Source organism: Marmota flaviventris, chromosome 4, assembly GCF_047511675.1.
Source record: "Marmota flaviventris isolate mMarFla1 chromosome 4, mMarFla1.hap1, whole genome shotgun sequence".
Lineage (NCBI taxonomy): Eukaryota > Metazoa > Chordata > Mammalia > Rodentia > Sciuridae > Marmota > Marmota flaviventris.
This window is the reverse complement of record NC_092501.1, coordinates 149425850-149444537: the sequence shown is the minus strand read 5'-3', so window position 1 is coordinate 149444537 and position 18688 is coordinate 149425850. Positions and strand designations below refer to the sequence as shown.

The following is an 18688-nucleotide window of genomic DNA, read 5'->3' as shown; positions in this document are numbered from 1 at the left end:
TTCTCTTTGGTATCTAAGAATATAAACTAGTAAGTCTTTACTAACTATGACCCAAAACCCCAGCTATACAAGATTTTCAGAAGCATGAAAACAAAAGTGATAAAGTTATTGGAGAGTTTAATATTTAATATGTTAAATGAAGTTTTTGTCCTCCCACATTACTTCCTGTCCCCCTAAAAATTATGGGAGAAAAAAAAACAGAATAAAAATCCAGCTCCGGGTATTTTTAATTTAGAAGGTCAAGACTTCTGAGTTGTAAAACCAAGACTTTGAAGTACAAAAAACTTGAGTCTTAGCATTTCAAAATATCAAGACCTAAAGAGATTAGCTCCATATTTTTGACATAAACAAATATTCTAGAAAAAGAAATGACAATCTCTATCCTGTTACAGAGGAGATATTCTCTTCAATAGAAGAGAGGAGCAGGAGAAGGAAACATTGGGAGGAAAGCAAACTACATTTCAACTGCTCATTTATGGGATGAGCAGTTGAAATGTAGCAATTATGGAATCACATCCCCCTTTGAAATATAAAATACACAGTTTATTTGAAAATGAGATCAAACTGGAGTGATGCTAAGTTATAGCTGGAATAACCAATTTTGAAAAAATTAATTCTGATTTTGACAGCACTGTTGATTAACTGCATTAATTTTACAATTCTCTTTCTTTTTAGTTTTTAAATAACTATGGACATTGTTGGAGTTGATATGTAGGAAGAATAAACATGATTTTTAAAAATGTAGCATGAGAAAACATATTTTCACATGATTAGAAGTTATCATAGCAAGAATTCATTTTTAACAAAACTTTACCAGATTAGTAACCACAAAATGACTATAAAAGGCATAAATCTCACTCAACTCTAACTTATGATTGATAAAAAATTTTATTTTCTTGATTTCACAGCAGTTATATTTTATATTACTACTTTAAGTCAGCTTCCTGTACTAGAAAATAAGTCCCTCTCTGATAGATATATCCTTAACTTAAATGCATGAAAAAATATCAATTCTTTCACCCATGACAACATAATTATTTTTTTGAGAAAGTAACAATTACTTTTTGAATGGAAGGATTTGTGACTTCTGCCCTAAATTTTATTTACTATAAATAATCATTTGTTTGGCATCAAAATTTTTTTTCTAGAAATGAAGAGGCCTGGCACAGATTGTTGAGAACTCAAAAATGATAGTATAAAGCTGAATACATATTTTTAATGGACCCCAACCCACCTACTCCAATCTTAGTGATAGTATCTAGATTCATTTCTCCCTTCACAACCAGCAGCCACCAGTAGAGAAGCCTACATTTTTCTTTTCCTGTCCCCTTTTCCCAGTGCTATGCTGCCATAGCTTTAGTCCAAGCCCTTATTATCTTCTCTGTACTTATTGCACAGAGACTCCATATCTCCAACCCCAACCTCTCCCCTTAATAAACACCTCCCATTCTCAATGAGAATCTCCTTCTAAAATTCAAAGGTAATATGCCATTGAGCCTGTCACTCACTTGCTTAAAGCCAATCAATGGCCATTCTCTAAGGCATGAAATCCAAACTTCTTAGAAAGGCATATTAAGATACTTTCTCATCTCAATTTCGGCAGTAACTGAAGCCATACTGTAGGTCCCATAAAAAAAGGAAAGGTATCTGATGTTCCCCTCAAATATCTTCATACCTTTGCACATGCTTGCTCTGAATGGTAACTCAGAATATCTCTACTCATTCTATGAATAATCAGCTATCCTGTTTTTGTCACAAAGTACTAAGCACGATTGGGTACCCAGCTCTAGGTACTTGGTGTGTGATACAATCCCAAGTGTTGGCACTAGGAATTCACTAGTAAACAAGACAGTTCCTGCTTTCTAAGAATATACACTTTGATGAAAATCCACAAGAATAATGTGATTAGAACCAAGGTTTAGGCAGGAGAAGAATCAGGAAATATTTACAAACAAGGTAACACTTTAGTGTTCCACGCAAAACAAACAAAACAAAAACCAAAAAATCAGGATGGGCAAAGGTTAGAAGAAAATATGCAAATATTTTTTGGGGATGTGCTTATGGAAAGAAATTATGGCAAAAAAATAGGAAGAAACTAATTTAATCAGCCTTATTGATCATCATAAGGTATTTTAGACTTATTCAGAAGGAAGTTAGACTCATAAATGATTTTCAGGAAGAAAGTGACATCATCACAGAACAATGTAGAAATAGAAAAGTAGTGAAGTCACTTTGCGGGCTATGAACCAAATTCAAGGGGAGAAAAATAGAACATGAAAACAACTTGCCAGTGAATGTCATGAACAGTTATATGTTTAAAAGACATTAGGAGTCTAGAATTGGCAGGTAAAGAAAGCACTCTATAATAAATTTGAATTAATTTTTGCCCCTGTGATGACTGCAACAATGATTGTATCATACATCAAGTTTAAAAATGAGGAAGGGAATATCACAGTGGGCCACACTACACTTACACCTACCCTCATCCTGTTCAATATTTCCATTGTCTTTGACACATGTCACTTTTTAACCTATCATGTAATACATGTGCTCAATATACCTCACTGTTTCTTATATGTCTCCTGGCTCTAGAATAAAAGATTCAAGGAGGTAAGGGTATTTGTTTGTTCAGAGCTATAGATTCTAGAGCAGTGAAGATGACATAGAGTAAGTCCAATAAATAGTTATCAAATTAATCAGTGAGTAAAAATCATGGAATTAATCCTTCCAATCTCAATGTGTTTGGTTTGAGATTTCTTTGGAAGACTCAGGTTTAAAAAAAAAAATCAAGTAGAACCTTACTTTTCAAATTTTCTATGTGTAAACATGATCTGGGAATCTTGCCAATAGGCTCATTGAGATTTAATAGTTCTATGGTAGGGATCAAAATACTCCATTTCAAAAAAGCACAGATGAAGCTGCAGCTACTGGTACAAGAGACACGGGTGTTGTGGAGGTTTGCTGTCAAAGATGAGGCCTTGGAACTTAACATGGAATGCATTTGTGACCGTGCATGATCCACAGAATAAGGACATTACACATTACACATCCTTGGAAGAAGAGAAAGAAATATGAGGATATACATGAACAAAGAAAAGGCCCTATGAAAACAAAGGGAGAAGGTGTCCATCTCAAGCCAAGAAAAGAAACCTCAGGGGAAAAAACAAACCTGTTGACACTTTAACCTTGAACTTCACCCTCCACAACTGTGAGACAATGTGTTTTGGTATTTAAACTACTCAGCCTCTAGAATTTTAGTATGGCAGCCCTAGATGACTAATAAAATAATTAAAACATTTGAAGTAGAGTCATAGACTTGGAGATATAGATTTGGAGAGTGATGAGCATTCAAAGAGGATGAGAAACTAGAGGTAGCAAGTCTCAAAAAGGAAAATTACAGCAGATTTTTTATGATTGTGCTTACTTGAACATAAGAGAAAATTGGAAATATTTGTATATAGAGGAACAAAGATAACAATTGTCATTAGCTTGTTCCCAAATACTCCAATTCTCTGCTTTCTGGGCATTTGACCCCCTGGAAGTTTAGCTGTGGCCTCAGGACTTGCTTTGGGTGTACCCGTTCTTTCATGGCTTGTGGTTTCAGAACTGTCTTGTTGGTTATTCTGAGTAAGCACTGAAAGCTTCATTAGTAACTCCAGCAGATCTGAAATGGGCACAGACTGTGCAGAGAAATGTATTTTTCCTAAACCAATGATGATTTGGAATAGTTTGTTATTGCATTATCACTTAGTCTCTCTTGATTGATACAATGATACAACAGAAAAATAAATAACTGATCGCAAATTTCTTTCTTTTAAGACAGGGTCTTGCTATACTGCTCAGGTTGGCCTTGATCGCATGACCCTCCTACCTTAGCCTCCCAGATTTCTGGGATTACAGGTGTGCACCACTGTGCCCAGATTATAAATTCAGAGGAAAAGAGAAAGGAAAGATTACTGAAAACAGGTGTAGCTTTGGAGAAATTTCCTCTGAGATAGAAATAAGGAGAAGACATTCTCTGAATGTTAAGATTTATGAAGATAAAAAATTGAGAGAAGATTCTACTCTGGAACACTATATTCTGTGTTTACATATTTTTATTTTTTTTTTTGGTCTCAGAAATTAAACATAGCATTGCAAACCATGGTTGCATTTAAAGACCAAAAAAATCTATATGAGAGGTAGAAAAAAAATAATTGAATTGGTGCAATATAGAGAGAATAGAGGAAATAGAATACTAGTAGTCCTAGAGAGGACTACTGAAAGCCTTAACCACTGCCACAGAGCCAATTAATGCTGGTCTATTACCAGAATTCATACCTCTCTTCCCAAATCAATGTTCATCTTACTACATACACGACTCCTTTCCCAGTTTTAGCTGAAATGTCTCAGTGAATATAATCTTACATTCTTAAGATGATTCTAAAATTAAGTACTAGAAGAGTGACTACAACCATACAATTATTTTTCCACAATCATGAGAATATTTCCAGTTAAAATCGGGAGCCTAATAAATGCAGGGAGATATTAGAAGTTCCAACTAATTATCCTTCAAGAACTGTACTACTTGTGACAGTTTTTCATTTTGTTCTTGAAATACAGAAATCAGACATAATTATTGAGAGTAATAGTTTAAAAATATTTAAAGGAAAAGAGGAAAATGTTCCTGGTCTCAGTATTTATTTGAAGTCTGTGTGTCAGATCCATATAAAAACTTAAACTCTTACTTGGGCTTGCAAAAGTATAACAGATGGTCCCCTTGCCCATAGTTTTGTCCTCCTTCTTTCTCCCCACACACTACAGCAAAAACCATATTACACACATTTCATAAAATGTCTCAGTATTTACTGAACCCGTTTCCAGGCTTAGCCCACTCAGTTTCCTCCATCCAGAACTGCCTTCTCCTCCTACTCTGTCTTTCTACCCATCCTTCAAGATCTCACTTAAATCTCACTTTCTCTCCAACTTCTTCCCTGACCAACCTGTGCAGCATTGTGAGTTCATCCCTGTTTCTCGTCCTGCACTTGTCCGCTCACATCTTGTTCTCTGATATTATTATTCCTTTACATGTGAGTCTGTCTTCCTGAGTAGAAGATGTATTCTCTCAAGGCAAGAGCCATATTGTTCTCATTTCTCCAGGGTTTGGATTATAGCTGGTACCCAACACACATACAAATTCTTGCAGTCTTAGTTTTTATCAACCTCTAAAATTATAAGTTCCTACAAAAGTACATATTTTTTTAAAAAATTATGATACCTTTAGAATACAGATGACTTTGAAACTTAATACTAGTGCAGCTATTCCTAGATGGTGGAACAATACTAGAGACCTTCCTAGAGTGTTGATTAGAAAAGAGGAGAAAAAAATCTAAAAGGCAGTATTGCAAGCTGTGTCAGACTCTACTTCAAGACAGCGTCCATGTACGTGTGATGTTGAAATTAACATGTGGAGACACATTAGTTGCACCTCTGTGTGATACAGCTATTATAATTAATACATCATAGATGTAATGTATGTAGACAGAGTTAAATCCCTAAGGGATCATCCATGATCATCCACTCCAGCAGCTCTCTGTCCTAGTTGCACATCACCACTAAGAAAACATTTTAAACTGTATGCCTAGATTTTTCTCTCAGGCATTCAGATTCATTGATTTAGGGAATGATTCAAGAGTTTGGGTTTTGTGAATGCTTCCTTCAGGACCCTGATGTGAGCTGAGTTTCAAAACCAATGATTTAGCTTAACCTTTCATTTTATAAATTAGGAAAGTGAAAATCAGTGGAGTAAAAAGAAAATTCTGACTAGTTATTATTTAGTCAGGAATTTAGTCAACGCAGACTTCCATATCTTCTTTAATTAATTAGCTAATTAATTAAAATGATATATCTTAGCAATATCTTTAGAAAATATTTCCACCTGTCCTTAAATTTTCATGTAAATTATCCTTTTTAACAAAAACACTTGTTCTTGGGTTGTTACAATAGAAAACAGATGAATCTCTTCTTGCCAAAGTCTACAGAATGCTGTATGTTCAGACAGAAGTGATCTATATATTGTGACTCATCTAAAATGCCCAATGCAGGAAGCAGGGAGTGGGGTAAATTCTAATCACTGGCTAATGACCATCTTTGTGCACTGTGCTAGCACAGTAAAGAATAAAAAGGCTTCAGCACAATTGCTCATTCATAGCCTGCAGCCTTGTTTGCCCTGAGCTTACTAAAGGCAAGGGAGAAACATGGACTAGCATAGTTATTGCTTCATTGCTTCCCATGCCCTTGAGGCCAACAATGCCAGAAAGGTCTCCTGACATATTACATGGTAAAAAATTAAATAAGGAAATGAAACCCACCCTGAAGTTGTCCTTTCTGGGTCTGTTGACATAATACTGCCCAGTTACTACTGTATAACTAAGCAACATTTCCAATTGGCTCTACTATTATCATTAACTTTATTTTTAATTTAAAAGTTACATATCTTCTACCAAGTGGTAAAATAATTAAAAGTGCATGAAGAGCAGGTTATTATGTGTCTCTCCATAGTATTTCCATCCCTTCTTCCTGAAGGAACCATGTCAACAGTCTGATGCTTGTCCTTCCTCAGCTTTCTCTGCATGCACACTGACAAGCAATCAGACAGGGGAGACAGACAGCTAAGATCTAAAGATAAAGAGACAGAGATTTATAGATGACCTGGTTTTGCAAACTTGGTACCAATCTGTATACATGGAGAAAACAGGAATTTTCTCACTATACAGCATATCATAAACTCCTTTCAAGTTAACAAACATAGGTCTCACAGGTCTATATGTCTATAGAGCTGTTACACTATGTCATAAACTGAATATGGTAACAGTCACATAGCCTAACAAGATATTTCACTAAACTAATTTGGGTTTTTATTTATAAGACTAGTATACTCCTCATATGTATGTTTTGAAGAGTAGTGATCATGTAAGTCTCAAACTTTGCTGATTTTCTAGGGAGATGTTCTCCTTTAAGCATGTGGCAATAATCTACATTTGATTTTATGTTATACTTCCTAAGACATTTCTGGAAACAGCTATCTTCAAAAGGCACACCTCTCCATCTAATGGCCTCAACTAGTAGCAATTTGTTTCATTTAAAACACTTATAAATTGTCACATACTGTACTTCCACTCCTTTTTTCCCCATTGACTATAATACAAAAGAGACTATTTCTAACTTTGACCGAGGCTAATTATCTTAAAACATATTGGAGAAGAATCTTATTTTCAAATGGAGCTTTTCTCTATGGAATGTCTCAGACCACATGTTTCTTTATTTAATGACATGTATTGATTTTTTTTTCTACTCCTAAAGTCAGTCCACACATAATACAGAACCCAAATTAAAAGCAGGGCCTAGCACACTGTTTGAAAATATCTGTAGAACAAAGGTCAAATGTGCAGTTTGCTAGTTAATGGCCTGAGGCAAAGTTAAGGTTAATGTGGCACTAATGAGCAGGCTCAACCCTGTAGAGATGTCTGACCACAGCTGTCAAACAGTAGACATTTAAAATGTCAGTCTCCTGCTCAGCAGAGGAAATATATAATTACATGTTTCTAGATAAGAGCAATTTTCTCTTGCAGTTCTGAATCTATATTTAATCATTTAACTTTATTCTTACCTAAGTTATTCTATTTGACAAAATATTTTTAGCTTTCTATTCTATAGCAGTAACAGACCCCATTGTAAATGCTTGAAAATAATTAAATTTATGGAATTAGATGAGGTATAGGGAGAGTTGAAGTCAAGTTTCTTAGCCCCAGAGAGATGGGAGGAGTAGGAGAATTCATCACTGGGAGCAATATATGGCACCAGGCACATTTATCACAAACATAAATGTGTTTCAAACATATTACATTCATATTTGATTAAAAAGAAAAAAAAAGTATTTGTTCTGAAAGAGAAATTCATGTAGTCTGCTCTCTGAACCTCACCTGAACTCACTGCTCATTATGGGAACTGTGACCTAAGGTTCGACACCATTTTCAGAGAGAAGAATTTTTTTTCTTTTCTGGTTAAGTGATTCCAGGTTTTTCCTTCTTCAGAGGAAGTCTTGTTCACATGACAGGATTTTCCTTCATTAAAGGATTGACTGTGATTTCTCAGCATAGCTGAGGGGTTAAGAATGGGTGGTAGGCTGAGGAGCAAGAGGGAAAATAATGGGAAAGAGAAATGGAAAGAAGCCCATGAAATTCACTAATATCCTTGATATCCTTGGCAGAGAGTTCATTTCTGACAGGTGCTTCATTTCTAGCCCTTTCTGGTAATTTTATGCGAGTCCTGAGCTAGAAGTTCATAGCCACCTGCACAGTTAGGATATTTCCAGTCATCCCTCTTCAAAGGCTTTTCAAACCCAACATTTTACCATTTAGTGTCCCAGTAAAACTGAAGGGATCCTTCTCTATGGTGATTTCAACCTACTTCCAAAACTAGGCTTTCAAAACTTGTTCTAATATCATTGTTCCATGATCTAAAAAAAAAAAAAGTACCTTAAAATTAAGAACTGACTCTTTTCTTCATAAAAAAGGACTTTAAACAAAGTCTTTAACCTATTGTTTTAAATAAATACCAGACCACATGTTCAAGATTAAAAAATATATCAGATAATAGTAAACTGGACATGTATTTTAAAAGAGATGTGATATAATTACTCTACTTCATAACATTTTTGTTCATTTTAATTCAAATACACAATTAATTTCTCAATCCTAGTACCTTAAAGAAGTATTCTATTGATTTTATTTTTTCACGATTAAGTCAAAACCAGCAAGAAGGTTAAGTCGAATGTGGTATTTGCAAATGTGTTGATTTTCATGCATGTCATTCATACAAAGAATCGTCCTTGAGAACCTATATTCTGCAATTCAGTATTTTAGGTAAAAATCTCAAAAGTTTTTTTTTACAATAAGATATTTTTTTTGTGGCTATGAATGTTTTAAAACTAAACTTCATGACTTAGGGAACAGGAACATATTTTGTACAATGTTTAGTATTTCCTCTTGGGATAAGAAAAACAATAATAAAATATATTCTTTTTAATAATAAATGGACTTATTTATCCTAATTCTTTTTTCATTTTGCTCTTATAATCAGGTATGCTTGGGCGCATCCAAAAATTTATCTTTTTGATGGACATATTTACCTGGTTTGAACTGTTCATGCATATTTTCAGATACTTTCTCTGTTTTAGTTCAAATACCTGTGTCTCTGGACTCTAATATAAAAATGGGTTTTAGGGTCAGGAAATCTACCACTTACAATCTATATTTCAAAGGCACTGGTAGATTTAAAATGTTGGATATGTTCTTTGACATGCAAAAGAATAAAAGAGGAAGACAGTGCTTGATACTCTTGATGTAGATCAAGGACCCATGATGCTTCCAATGCAATTAATTTGGCTACTTTAGTAAAAGGAACAAGCTTCACTTAACATCTTGTTTTATCAGCTCCCATAGATTCTATGAAACATTCTGATATAATTTTTATATACTCATAAAAATAATCAATTTCACGATGTCGTGTACCTTGAATTCTCCTCACCTCTTTGAGAATTTCAGTAGGAATAAAAAAATGGTAGCCAAATGTTAATTTCTTTTCAATCCTGCAGATGTTTACTGGCTTTCCTATCCCCTCCAACCCCCCACCCACCCACCTTTTTTGAGGAAAATACACTCTCAGGCATATTATTTGGGGAAAACTTCATTCATAGTTTGTTTTCTACAGTGAAGAGATATTTTGAGTCATTAAATGAGATAACCTTAATCACCATTATGAACATTGTTGAAAGCTCTTGTTACATCTGGCAAAACTGCTACTTACAAATAGGATTTTGCAGAACCCATTTGAAAACTGTCCAATTTAAAAACCATTCTTCTTAGAGCTTGAAAATACATATCTGACTAATCTTTCAGTAATGAAAAATTTAGGAAGATTTACTTCTACTCACATTATCCTAAAGTTGACAGCCTCAGTATTACCAACATCATAATTTAACTGGAGGACCAAAGTCTTATGGAACACTGGTGAAAACTGAGGAATTTACAATAAATCTCATGCTTCCTGAAAAAAGCCTCTCCTTATCTAAGCCAGCAAGCTTATTAAAGTTCTAATTGTAGCCAATGATAGTTACACAAGATTTCTACAATTTTTGGTTCCTGTCACTATCAAAGCACAAAGTGGGATTCTGTTGGATACCAAACTATGTGCATATAGGCTCATCTAAGGTCAATCACAATTTTAGCTTATATTTTATAACAAGCAGTTAAAGCTGTCACTCCTTTCAGAAGAAGATAATAATATTTAATATTAGTTGAATTACTTGGGTTTAGTTTAAAGATATTTCATGAAATGGCCATGGATTTTTCCATAAACATATATAGAAGATAAAAACAAATTCATTAATTTAAAAAAATATATATCTTATTTTTAATGTTCATTTCAGGAGGAGCAAATTGTTTTCCAATGCAACACAATTCTTCATGCATTTGTTTATGAACTTTCTTTTCCTGGGAATGCTTTATCACATTCTCAGTGGGATATGTGATCCCCAAATGTTAAGAACTAGCCTAAACTTTCGCCATATGTTTGCTCTGCCTTCTGGCATTCATTCTTCCTGTGTGCCTGGTTTTTGACCCCCTGCAGGTCCTGATCTTCATTATTCATGTAGGTCTTGACTCTGGCCTGCCTTGGAGCTTGTGTTCCCTCAGCGCCTGTCTAAAAGCTTTGTCTTGGCCTGCCCTGCCCTGGAAGCACTTACCACCACCACCTACCAAGCACTGTTTTAAATTAAACAGAAATTTTCTCACTGAAGGGAACATGACCTTTATTTTAGTAAATTAAACTTAGAGGTAATAAATAATATTGGCACCTCAAAGAAGCACTAACTTCCTTTAGGAAATAGATTGTAAATTGCTTTCTTTACTACTATAAGTGATATTAAATTTTTCTCAAAGAGTTGATTTTTCTGTGACCTATGAATATTTCCATGGAAGGAATATTTGCATTTTTGATATATCATATTAAACCCAGTATATATCAATACTAATTACTATGTTTAAAAAAAAACACATATACCCAGTGTACTATATCAAAAATTTTTTTAAAAAAATAAAAATTAGTTTATTTTGTTTTCATTAATAAAGTATTTTGATAGATAAGATTTGATTATGAAACTATAAACTCATGTATTTAAGTGAGCCAATTTTATATGAAACTATTCTGTCTATCTTAGCAATAATTCTAAATAGGATTAAGTGCTCTTATTTAATATAAGACTAAAGTTCTCCCAATTTAATCATTTCACTGTTCTTGATGCCCTGTCTCATTGTCTTCTTAAACTCTGCAATTTTGAGAGTCCTCTTCAATTTTTAATCTCAATAAATAAAATTGTTAATGCTCCAAGTGATAAAGTTCTCACTCAAATCATGATTTAATAAACACATTAGGATAAAATGGAATTGCCTGATATGATGTTCCAATTAATTCTGAAGAGAAATTTTGGGGAAAAAGATCCATAAACTATTTATATTTTGTTTGAAACATTACAAATACAATATTTTTTAAAAATTCCCCCCCAACGTGGCATCAAAAATTCTGCCTGGTATTAAAACTATCTTATTTTTATTAAGCACCTAGGACAGTCCTTACCAACAAATACACACCCATGAATGTAACCAATCCCCTTCATCCTGTGTTCTTCAGTGAGAGGCCTGGCTAATTGGAATGCTTGTGGCGAACAGATGGGGCCCTGTGTTGAGGTTCTGTCTTAATTTATTGTCCTGGGGTTTTCCTAATTACCCACTTAATTGGCACAGCCACACCACTTTGAAATAATAATGTACAGCTAATTATCACCGATTTAAGCTTGCTAATAGCTTATTCTTACCAGCTAACTTCAAGAAATCAAGCAGAGAACAGGAATTGCCACAGGGAGATCCCTCTGCCTGGGATGGTTTAGACATCTATATGAGTGCAATATCCCATACAGCTGTACTGATTGGTTTCTGCCCAAAAGGAGGAAATAGCGATGTGTTGTTAGCTGTTTAAAGGAGCAGTAGCTCTTACTTGCTTTGCTCAACTCTGGAGACTACTGAAAGTAGCATGTATCAATAATCCAGAGTCTTCAATTAGACTGCACTGTGCATATAGAAAAAAAATACGGAAGATTGAACTGGACAGTCACATCTCCAAAACAAAAACAATCCAACTCCAGTTTGGTTCCCTTCTCTCCAAACTGAAAGATTTACATACATTATGAAATTGTTTAGCATAAGTCTTATAAAAGGACATATTTTAATAAGAAAATTGTTCATTTTCAAATGTTAGTACAAAAGAAAAAGCATGTATCTAATAGAGAGTTTTCTATAAAGTGAGCAAAAGAGCAAGAGGGAGGAAAGAAAAAGTTATGAATTTGGTGCTATGGAAAGAAATATCTATAGTTATGATACTAAAATTCTTAGTTTATACTCATTCTGCATTTATTTTAGCTACTTTTCCAAATTCAGACATCTCTAGGTCAGATTTCTTAGAAGCAGTGCCCAAGACAGGAATTTGGAATCAGATAGATAATTCTTTGGAGAAAGGGAGTAGGGGAAAGAGGAGAGGGTGGGGAAGAAAAAGTTTAGCTGAAAATGTGAGTTTCAGCCAAAAATCACAGGGAGTGCTAAAGCACTAATTTCAATATCTTAAGAAAGGAGCAAACCTCTTACATCACCACATCCTGTCAGTTATTGCCTGTCAGCAGCTGACAAACAAGTGAGGTAGGTGAGAGTTTACCTACTCCTTAATGTAGATAAGATGGGTGGTAGCCTCTCTTGAAGATGACCACAACAATCTTCCCTTCATGCCATGTGTATCCCCTTCTAACAGTGAAAAGAGCTAAGCTGTGTAACCTATGGGATGTTGCAGAAATGAAAAACTGTGGCTTCTGAGACTAGATTATAAAATTACAGCCCTTGCCTGGCTCTCTCTTAGATTCCTTGCCCTCAGGGAAGCCAGTCACAACACTCAGAAAGCTCTAGGGAAGTTCACCCTGGCAAGAAACTGAGTCCTACTGCTAACAGGCACATCACTGAACTGTTGTGGGAAAAGATAACTCCAGCCTGCAGATGACCAAAGCCCCAGAGACTTCTTGACAGCAATCTCCCTAGAGACTGAGCCAAAGCCCCACTGCTGACCAGCTCCCAAATTCCTAACCCACAGAAAATAGAATAATAATTTCTTATTGTTGCACTAAGCACTAAATTTTATAATGACTTATTTGGTAGCAATAGATAAGAAATACAGATGGCTCTGATTTGTTCAACACAGTTTCTCAGAGAAGAGAGAAGCAGTGAGTTAGCAGCCAGGACACAGCAGCCAGTCAGGAAAATGGCCAGGTAGAGGGCACATGAGTGGGGCAATAGCAGTATCAACTACCTTGACTCTCACTTATTAAATTGGTTCCCCTTAACTTTCCCTACTACTTACACATAATGTCATGTGATGAACTTAATGTTGGCTTAGAAATTATGTCTAAAAATGATAGACTGACAACATTCTAAATGCTAGACATAGAGAAAATATTTTGCAATAATGAAGATTGCACAGACAAGGAAAAACTAAAAGAATTCATTGATAATAACAATCAATGAAGGCTGGGGTTTAATTCAGAGGTAACATATTTGCCTAGCATGTTCAAGGCCCTATGTTCAATCCTCAATCCTTTCCATCCCCACCAAAATCAATGAGAGATATACTAGGTAAAAGTAAAATGATTACAGATTAACAGTGAAATGAGAGGGGTAGCACCAGAAAGAATAAAATGTGAGTATTTATAAGTAAGTATTGACTATCTAAAAATAAGAACAAAACTAATGTCCTAAGAGTTGTGAAAACCTGAGTAGAAGTAAGATATTTGCTGATATAACCACACAAGACGGAAAAAGAATGATGGAGTAAATCTGTTCTAAATTGCTTTATTGCTCCACGAAGTGATACAAGTCCTTATTTAAAATATTAAAAATTGAAAATGCATATTGTGATCCTATGGTAACCATTAAGAGAATAATAAAGAAATACATAACTAAAAGCTATGAAAGGATAAGAAATAATAAATGTCATTTTAATTCAAAAGAAGGCAAGAAAGAAGGAATAAAGAGAAATACACAGAGTAAAGGGAAGATAAAAAGCAAGATGATACTCTTAAGCAAAACTACTTATGAAAAACTTGAATATTATTTATGACTACAAAAATGGACTAAACATTCCAATTGTATAACAAAGACTGGTTGATTAATCATCACTTCACACTGTTGGCTAGTCAAAAAGAAAGGAAGCTGGTCAAATTCTTTATAAATCAACAATGTTTATACTGTGTGTATGACATACCATCCCAAAATATCAAAACATGACTGGGGGAGACCAGAACATGCCACTCAAAACTATAACTCTTCAGCTATCAATTACTTCAAGCTGGATATTTTGAGAAACTGCAGATACAGGAGTAGTTTTGAAAAGCTGCCCTCTGTAAAAAAAAAATTACATATATAAAGGAAATTATTATTAGTAAACAAAGCAAACTCTATTCACCATACATTTTTCCCCTCCCCCTCTCACAACTTATTTCCACCACCTCCAAGAATCCATAAGCCTTTAGGTAGATCTAAATGTTATCCCATAAGAGCCTCAAATTTGAGTCTCATATATTTTGGGGACCTTCAATGCCTACCTACATAACTAAAATAGATTTTCTGGTTGATCTGTCTTATGTCAATTTAATTCACACCTCAGCCCAAAAGCCTGGAGGGTGGAGGGAAGCCATTTTTCCTACTCCTACATTTGTATTAACATACATTGAAAAGAATTCTTTGATGTCATCCAGGCTATACAAATTAAACTCTTCCTAAAATGATTTAGGGAAAGAAAAAGACCTAAAATGATTTTTTTTAAAGTTAGGATTCCATCATTCTAGAAATTTTAAACTAAGTTTAAAGTAAACTATAAAAATATAATTTGAAAAGGCTACAACTTATTTCTATAAAATGCATTTTAAAATTTTTGACAACATAATATAGTTTTATCTTCATTTTCACTGGCCAAGTCATAGGTACATTTTGTAATTGAGTATTCTGGGCTACCACAGAAACTATATTAAACTATAAAAACTACTAAGTTATTTTGTTCCATGTCCTTCTTTTAATAGTTGTGACTTGGTTTAAATTATAGAAAGTAGTTTCTGCTAGTAGTATTCTCATAAGAATTGTCCAAAGTAAATTTAAAAAAATGAATACCTAAGAAAAACTAACATGTATTTAACAATAATTTATAAAAATTAACTCGAGTTACATAAACTTTTTTTTTACTTCACTTTTTAATGAATTACACAGTTATTTTGTTAATGATCTAGATGGTCATTTAGAAATTCATTTCTTTTTTGTCTATTTTTCATGTATTTTTAAAAATTTTAATTATTGAGTCATAGTGGGAAATCCAAACAAGTCAACAGCTATACTTGTCCAATTCTATTTTATCTCTGTATGGTAACTATATTTAATACACACTACAATGAAAAACAATATTAACATGAAATGAAAAAATTGAGTATCATCAGTTTTCATGAAAATTTTAACTGAGAATATTAACTGTTTTTTTTTTTTTTTTTTTTTTTTTACTTAGGGAAAGATAAGCTTAAAAAACACTTTTCAATTATAGTGTGTGTTTTAATATATATTCATGCTCAAGCATATCTGTTTCTCAGATACAGAAGGATGAGTTGAACATCCTTCTAAATTCCTGCCATAGTATCCTAATTTATCTGACTACTCCTTTCCTTATTTGTTTTATCTTCATTTATGTATTTTCTTCATTCCTCATCCTATTTCCTATGTTTCTGTAAGTATCTATTACATATAAGTACTTTACTATACACTACCCTTGAAAATATTGGCAAAGACAAATTGACAACAGATTTAATTAAAGAACTAATGGGACTTTACTTGCCATTCATGAATTGGATAGCCTTTATTCTAGTATTAATACAAGCAATCAGTCCATAACAATGGCCACCCGCACAATTTTTGTTTGCCTATATGTATACAGTCAAGTACAATTACTGACAGTTTTAAGAATTTTTTAGCTTAAGTACCAATTATCTAGCAAAGGAACACTAATAAAGGCTTTAATTTGTGAGGTAATGATGGGCATGGTCTTAGAAATGTGAGTTCTAGAAGCAAGCCCAGCTCAGTTCTTACCATTCTGTACCAAAACACAGCTGTTTTCACTATTCCAGGTAAACTGTATGGAAACTTTTTTCTATCCAACTATTTCTAAGAGATGCTAAATATTCAATAATGCTGAACCCAATAATACATCATTTAAATTTATTCTGTCTTACACTATCCAGTAGGGTCACCACTAGCTGTATGCAGAATTCAGCTTACAAGTAAAATAAAAAACTCAATCCCCAGTTGCACTACCCACATTTCAAACGCACAATAGACCCGTGTGTCTGGACCTAGCATATTATAATATAGAATAATTTCCATTACTGTAGGAACTTTTTTATTGGTCTCACAAGCTGAATCTGTCTTCCAAATTAATGGGACAGGTACAGCCACTGAATTTCAAAGTTAATGAACGCTGATCTTTTTTCTTCTATACTGTATTTGGGTCTACTTAATGAATACGTTCTATTCTGTTGTAAAATGAATGGCTTACTTTCTTTTCTCTTTCTGGTTGTAAAACAAATGTCTTACTTTCTTCTGTTGGCAAGTGTCTCTTCACCATTCCTTGTGGAGATCTTCATTCCATGCTTCTCCTTGCTAGGATCAAAAGAACAAGGGGGGCTTTGTGTAGGTGTTCTTACTGGATGGCCACAAATCTTATTTACCTTTTAAAGAGAAAACATTAAAAGACAGTTAGAAATCAGCCTCCAACTTTTCAGGGAATGTAATGTTTTACAGTGGCCCAAACAATGACATGTTCTTGCTTGTATTTCAATATTAACCTATAATACATATTACACTTGTCAGTTTTTAAACAGAGGGAATCAAATTATATGCAGAAAATGGCAACCATGATACATGGTGATACATTTATATGGGTTATGGTATGCATATGCAAATATGCAAAATTAAAGAACTAAATTAATAAACTGAACTGTTTTTCATTCAATGAATAGATAATATTTATGTTTTACATTTATGAATATGAATAATCACATCCTTGTACTGATTTTAAAACAAACTAATTTGCTACTGAACATGCCCTAATTATTAAAATGAGTACTAAGGGTAAAAGCAAACACCTTTGTAGTTTTCTTCTTATAGTCTTGTTTCAGAAATGTAAGTATATTTAATATAAATATCTCATTTTATAATCATTCTATATCTTCTCTCTTCATCTGTTGTGATTTCCAGAGTGTTATTATAGTCTTTTGAAAATTTATCCAAGTGGAAAATTTACTGTTTTTAAAAATTCTAAACTAGCAAATATATTTGTATAATTTACATAATTACCACTGTAAAAAATTAAGTAATTAATTTACCATGTAATGTATCAAAAAGATTCATATAACTTATATACGTGAAGATCCAGAGCAGCATAACTAGATAATACATAAAATCATTGCCTTGAAACCAGGAAACTATTTCTTGTTGAATTTTCTTTCCTTGATGCTAAGACCTTAAAAAATGACAGAATCTCTGAATCTGATTATCTGATATGTATAATGAAAGAGATTATTCTAAACTTCTCTAAAGTTTTAAATTTCTTTGATTTTCCAAGAGTTATAAACTTATTCATTTATTTCACCCATATTTTTTCTAATATTTGCAAAGCTCATATATTAAATGATCTGAAATAAAAGGTAATTAAATTTTCTCCAAACAGAGCATAGAGTTTAGAAGAAAAAGGTATTCACAATCATCAAAAGCCAAGTAGCATGTGTCAAAAATTTGGAGCCAGGCATGGTGGCACAGGCCTGTAGTCCCAGCAGCTCTGGAGGCTAAGGCAGGAGGATTGAGAGTTCAAAGCCAGCCTCAGTAACAGTGAGATGCTAAGCAACTAAGTGAGACCCTGTCTCTAAATAAAAATACAAAAAATGGGTTGGGGATGTGGCTCAGTGGTTGAGTGCCCTTGAATTCAATACCTGGTACCTGCCTCCCACCCAGCCCCCCCCCCCCAAAAAAAAATGGAGTTTACAATATGTTCTGGATTAGAGGAAGATGGGATCCTTCCCAGTTGGGGTTGATATAAGAGGAGGCACACTAAGTGAATACCCAAAGAAAGATCTGGAGTATCTGTTGGATCTGGATATGCTGAGGTTCCTTTTAATTCAACCTAGTTATTAATAAATATTTCTCATAGCACATTATGTTAAGTACTAGAGATGAAAATATGAACACACACTTAAAATAGAAGTCCCACATGCAAAACAACCACTGTATCATTGCATGATAGCAACTGTAGAATTACATGAAAGTCAGTAACATTCTAACACTTACATAGAAAATAGGTATATTAACTCTATTTGGGGGTACTCAGGAAAATGCTTCAGAAAGTCATGTCTGAACAAGTTAAAGGATAAACTAGCAATTTGTGAGGTAGAAAAAACAGGGGCAAAAATTTCAGAAAAGAGTAGAATAACGAACATATATGCAACAACTTAAGCTGCACATCTAGA

General features: G+C 33.8%; 1 protein-coding gene across 1 annotated transcript in view; it reads right to left on the bottom strand.

Annotated features, from left to right (window-relative positions):
* Gpc5 (glypican 5) overlaps positions 1-18688 on the bottom strand; it is a 634189-nt gene that overhangs the window by 350777 nt on the left and 264724 nt on the right. Inside the window, exon 4 of the mRNA XM_027938911.2 lies at positions 16761-16894. Coding sequence (XP_027794712.2) covers positions 16761-16894 — 134 coding nt within the window. The remainder of the gene's footprint in view (positions 1-16760; positions 16895-18688) is intronic.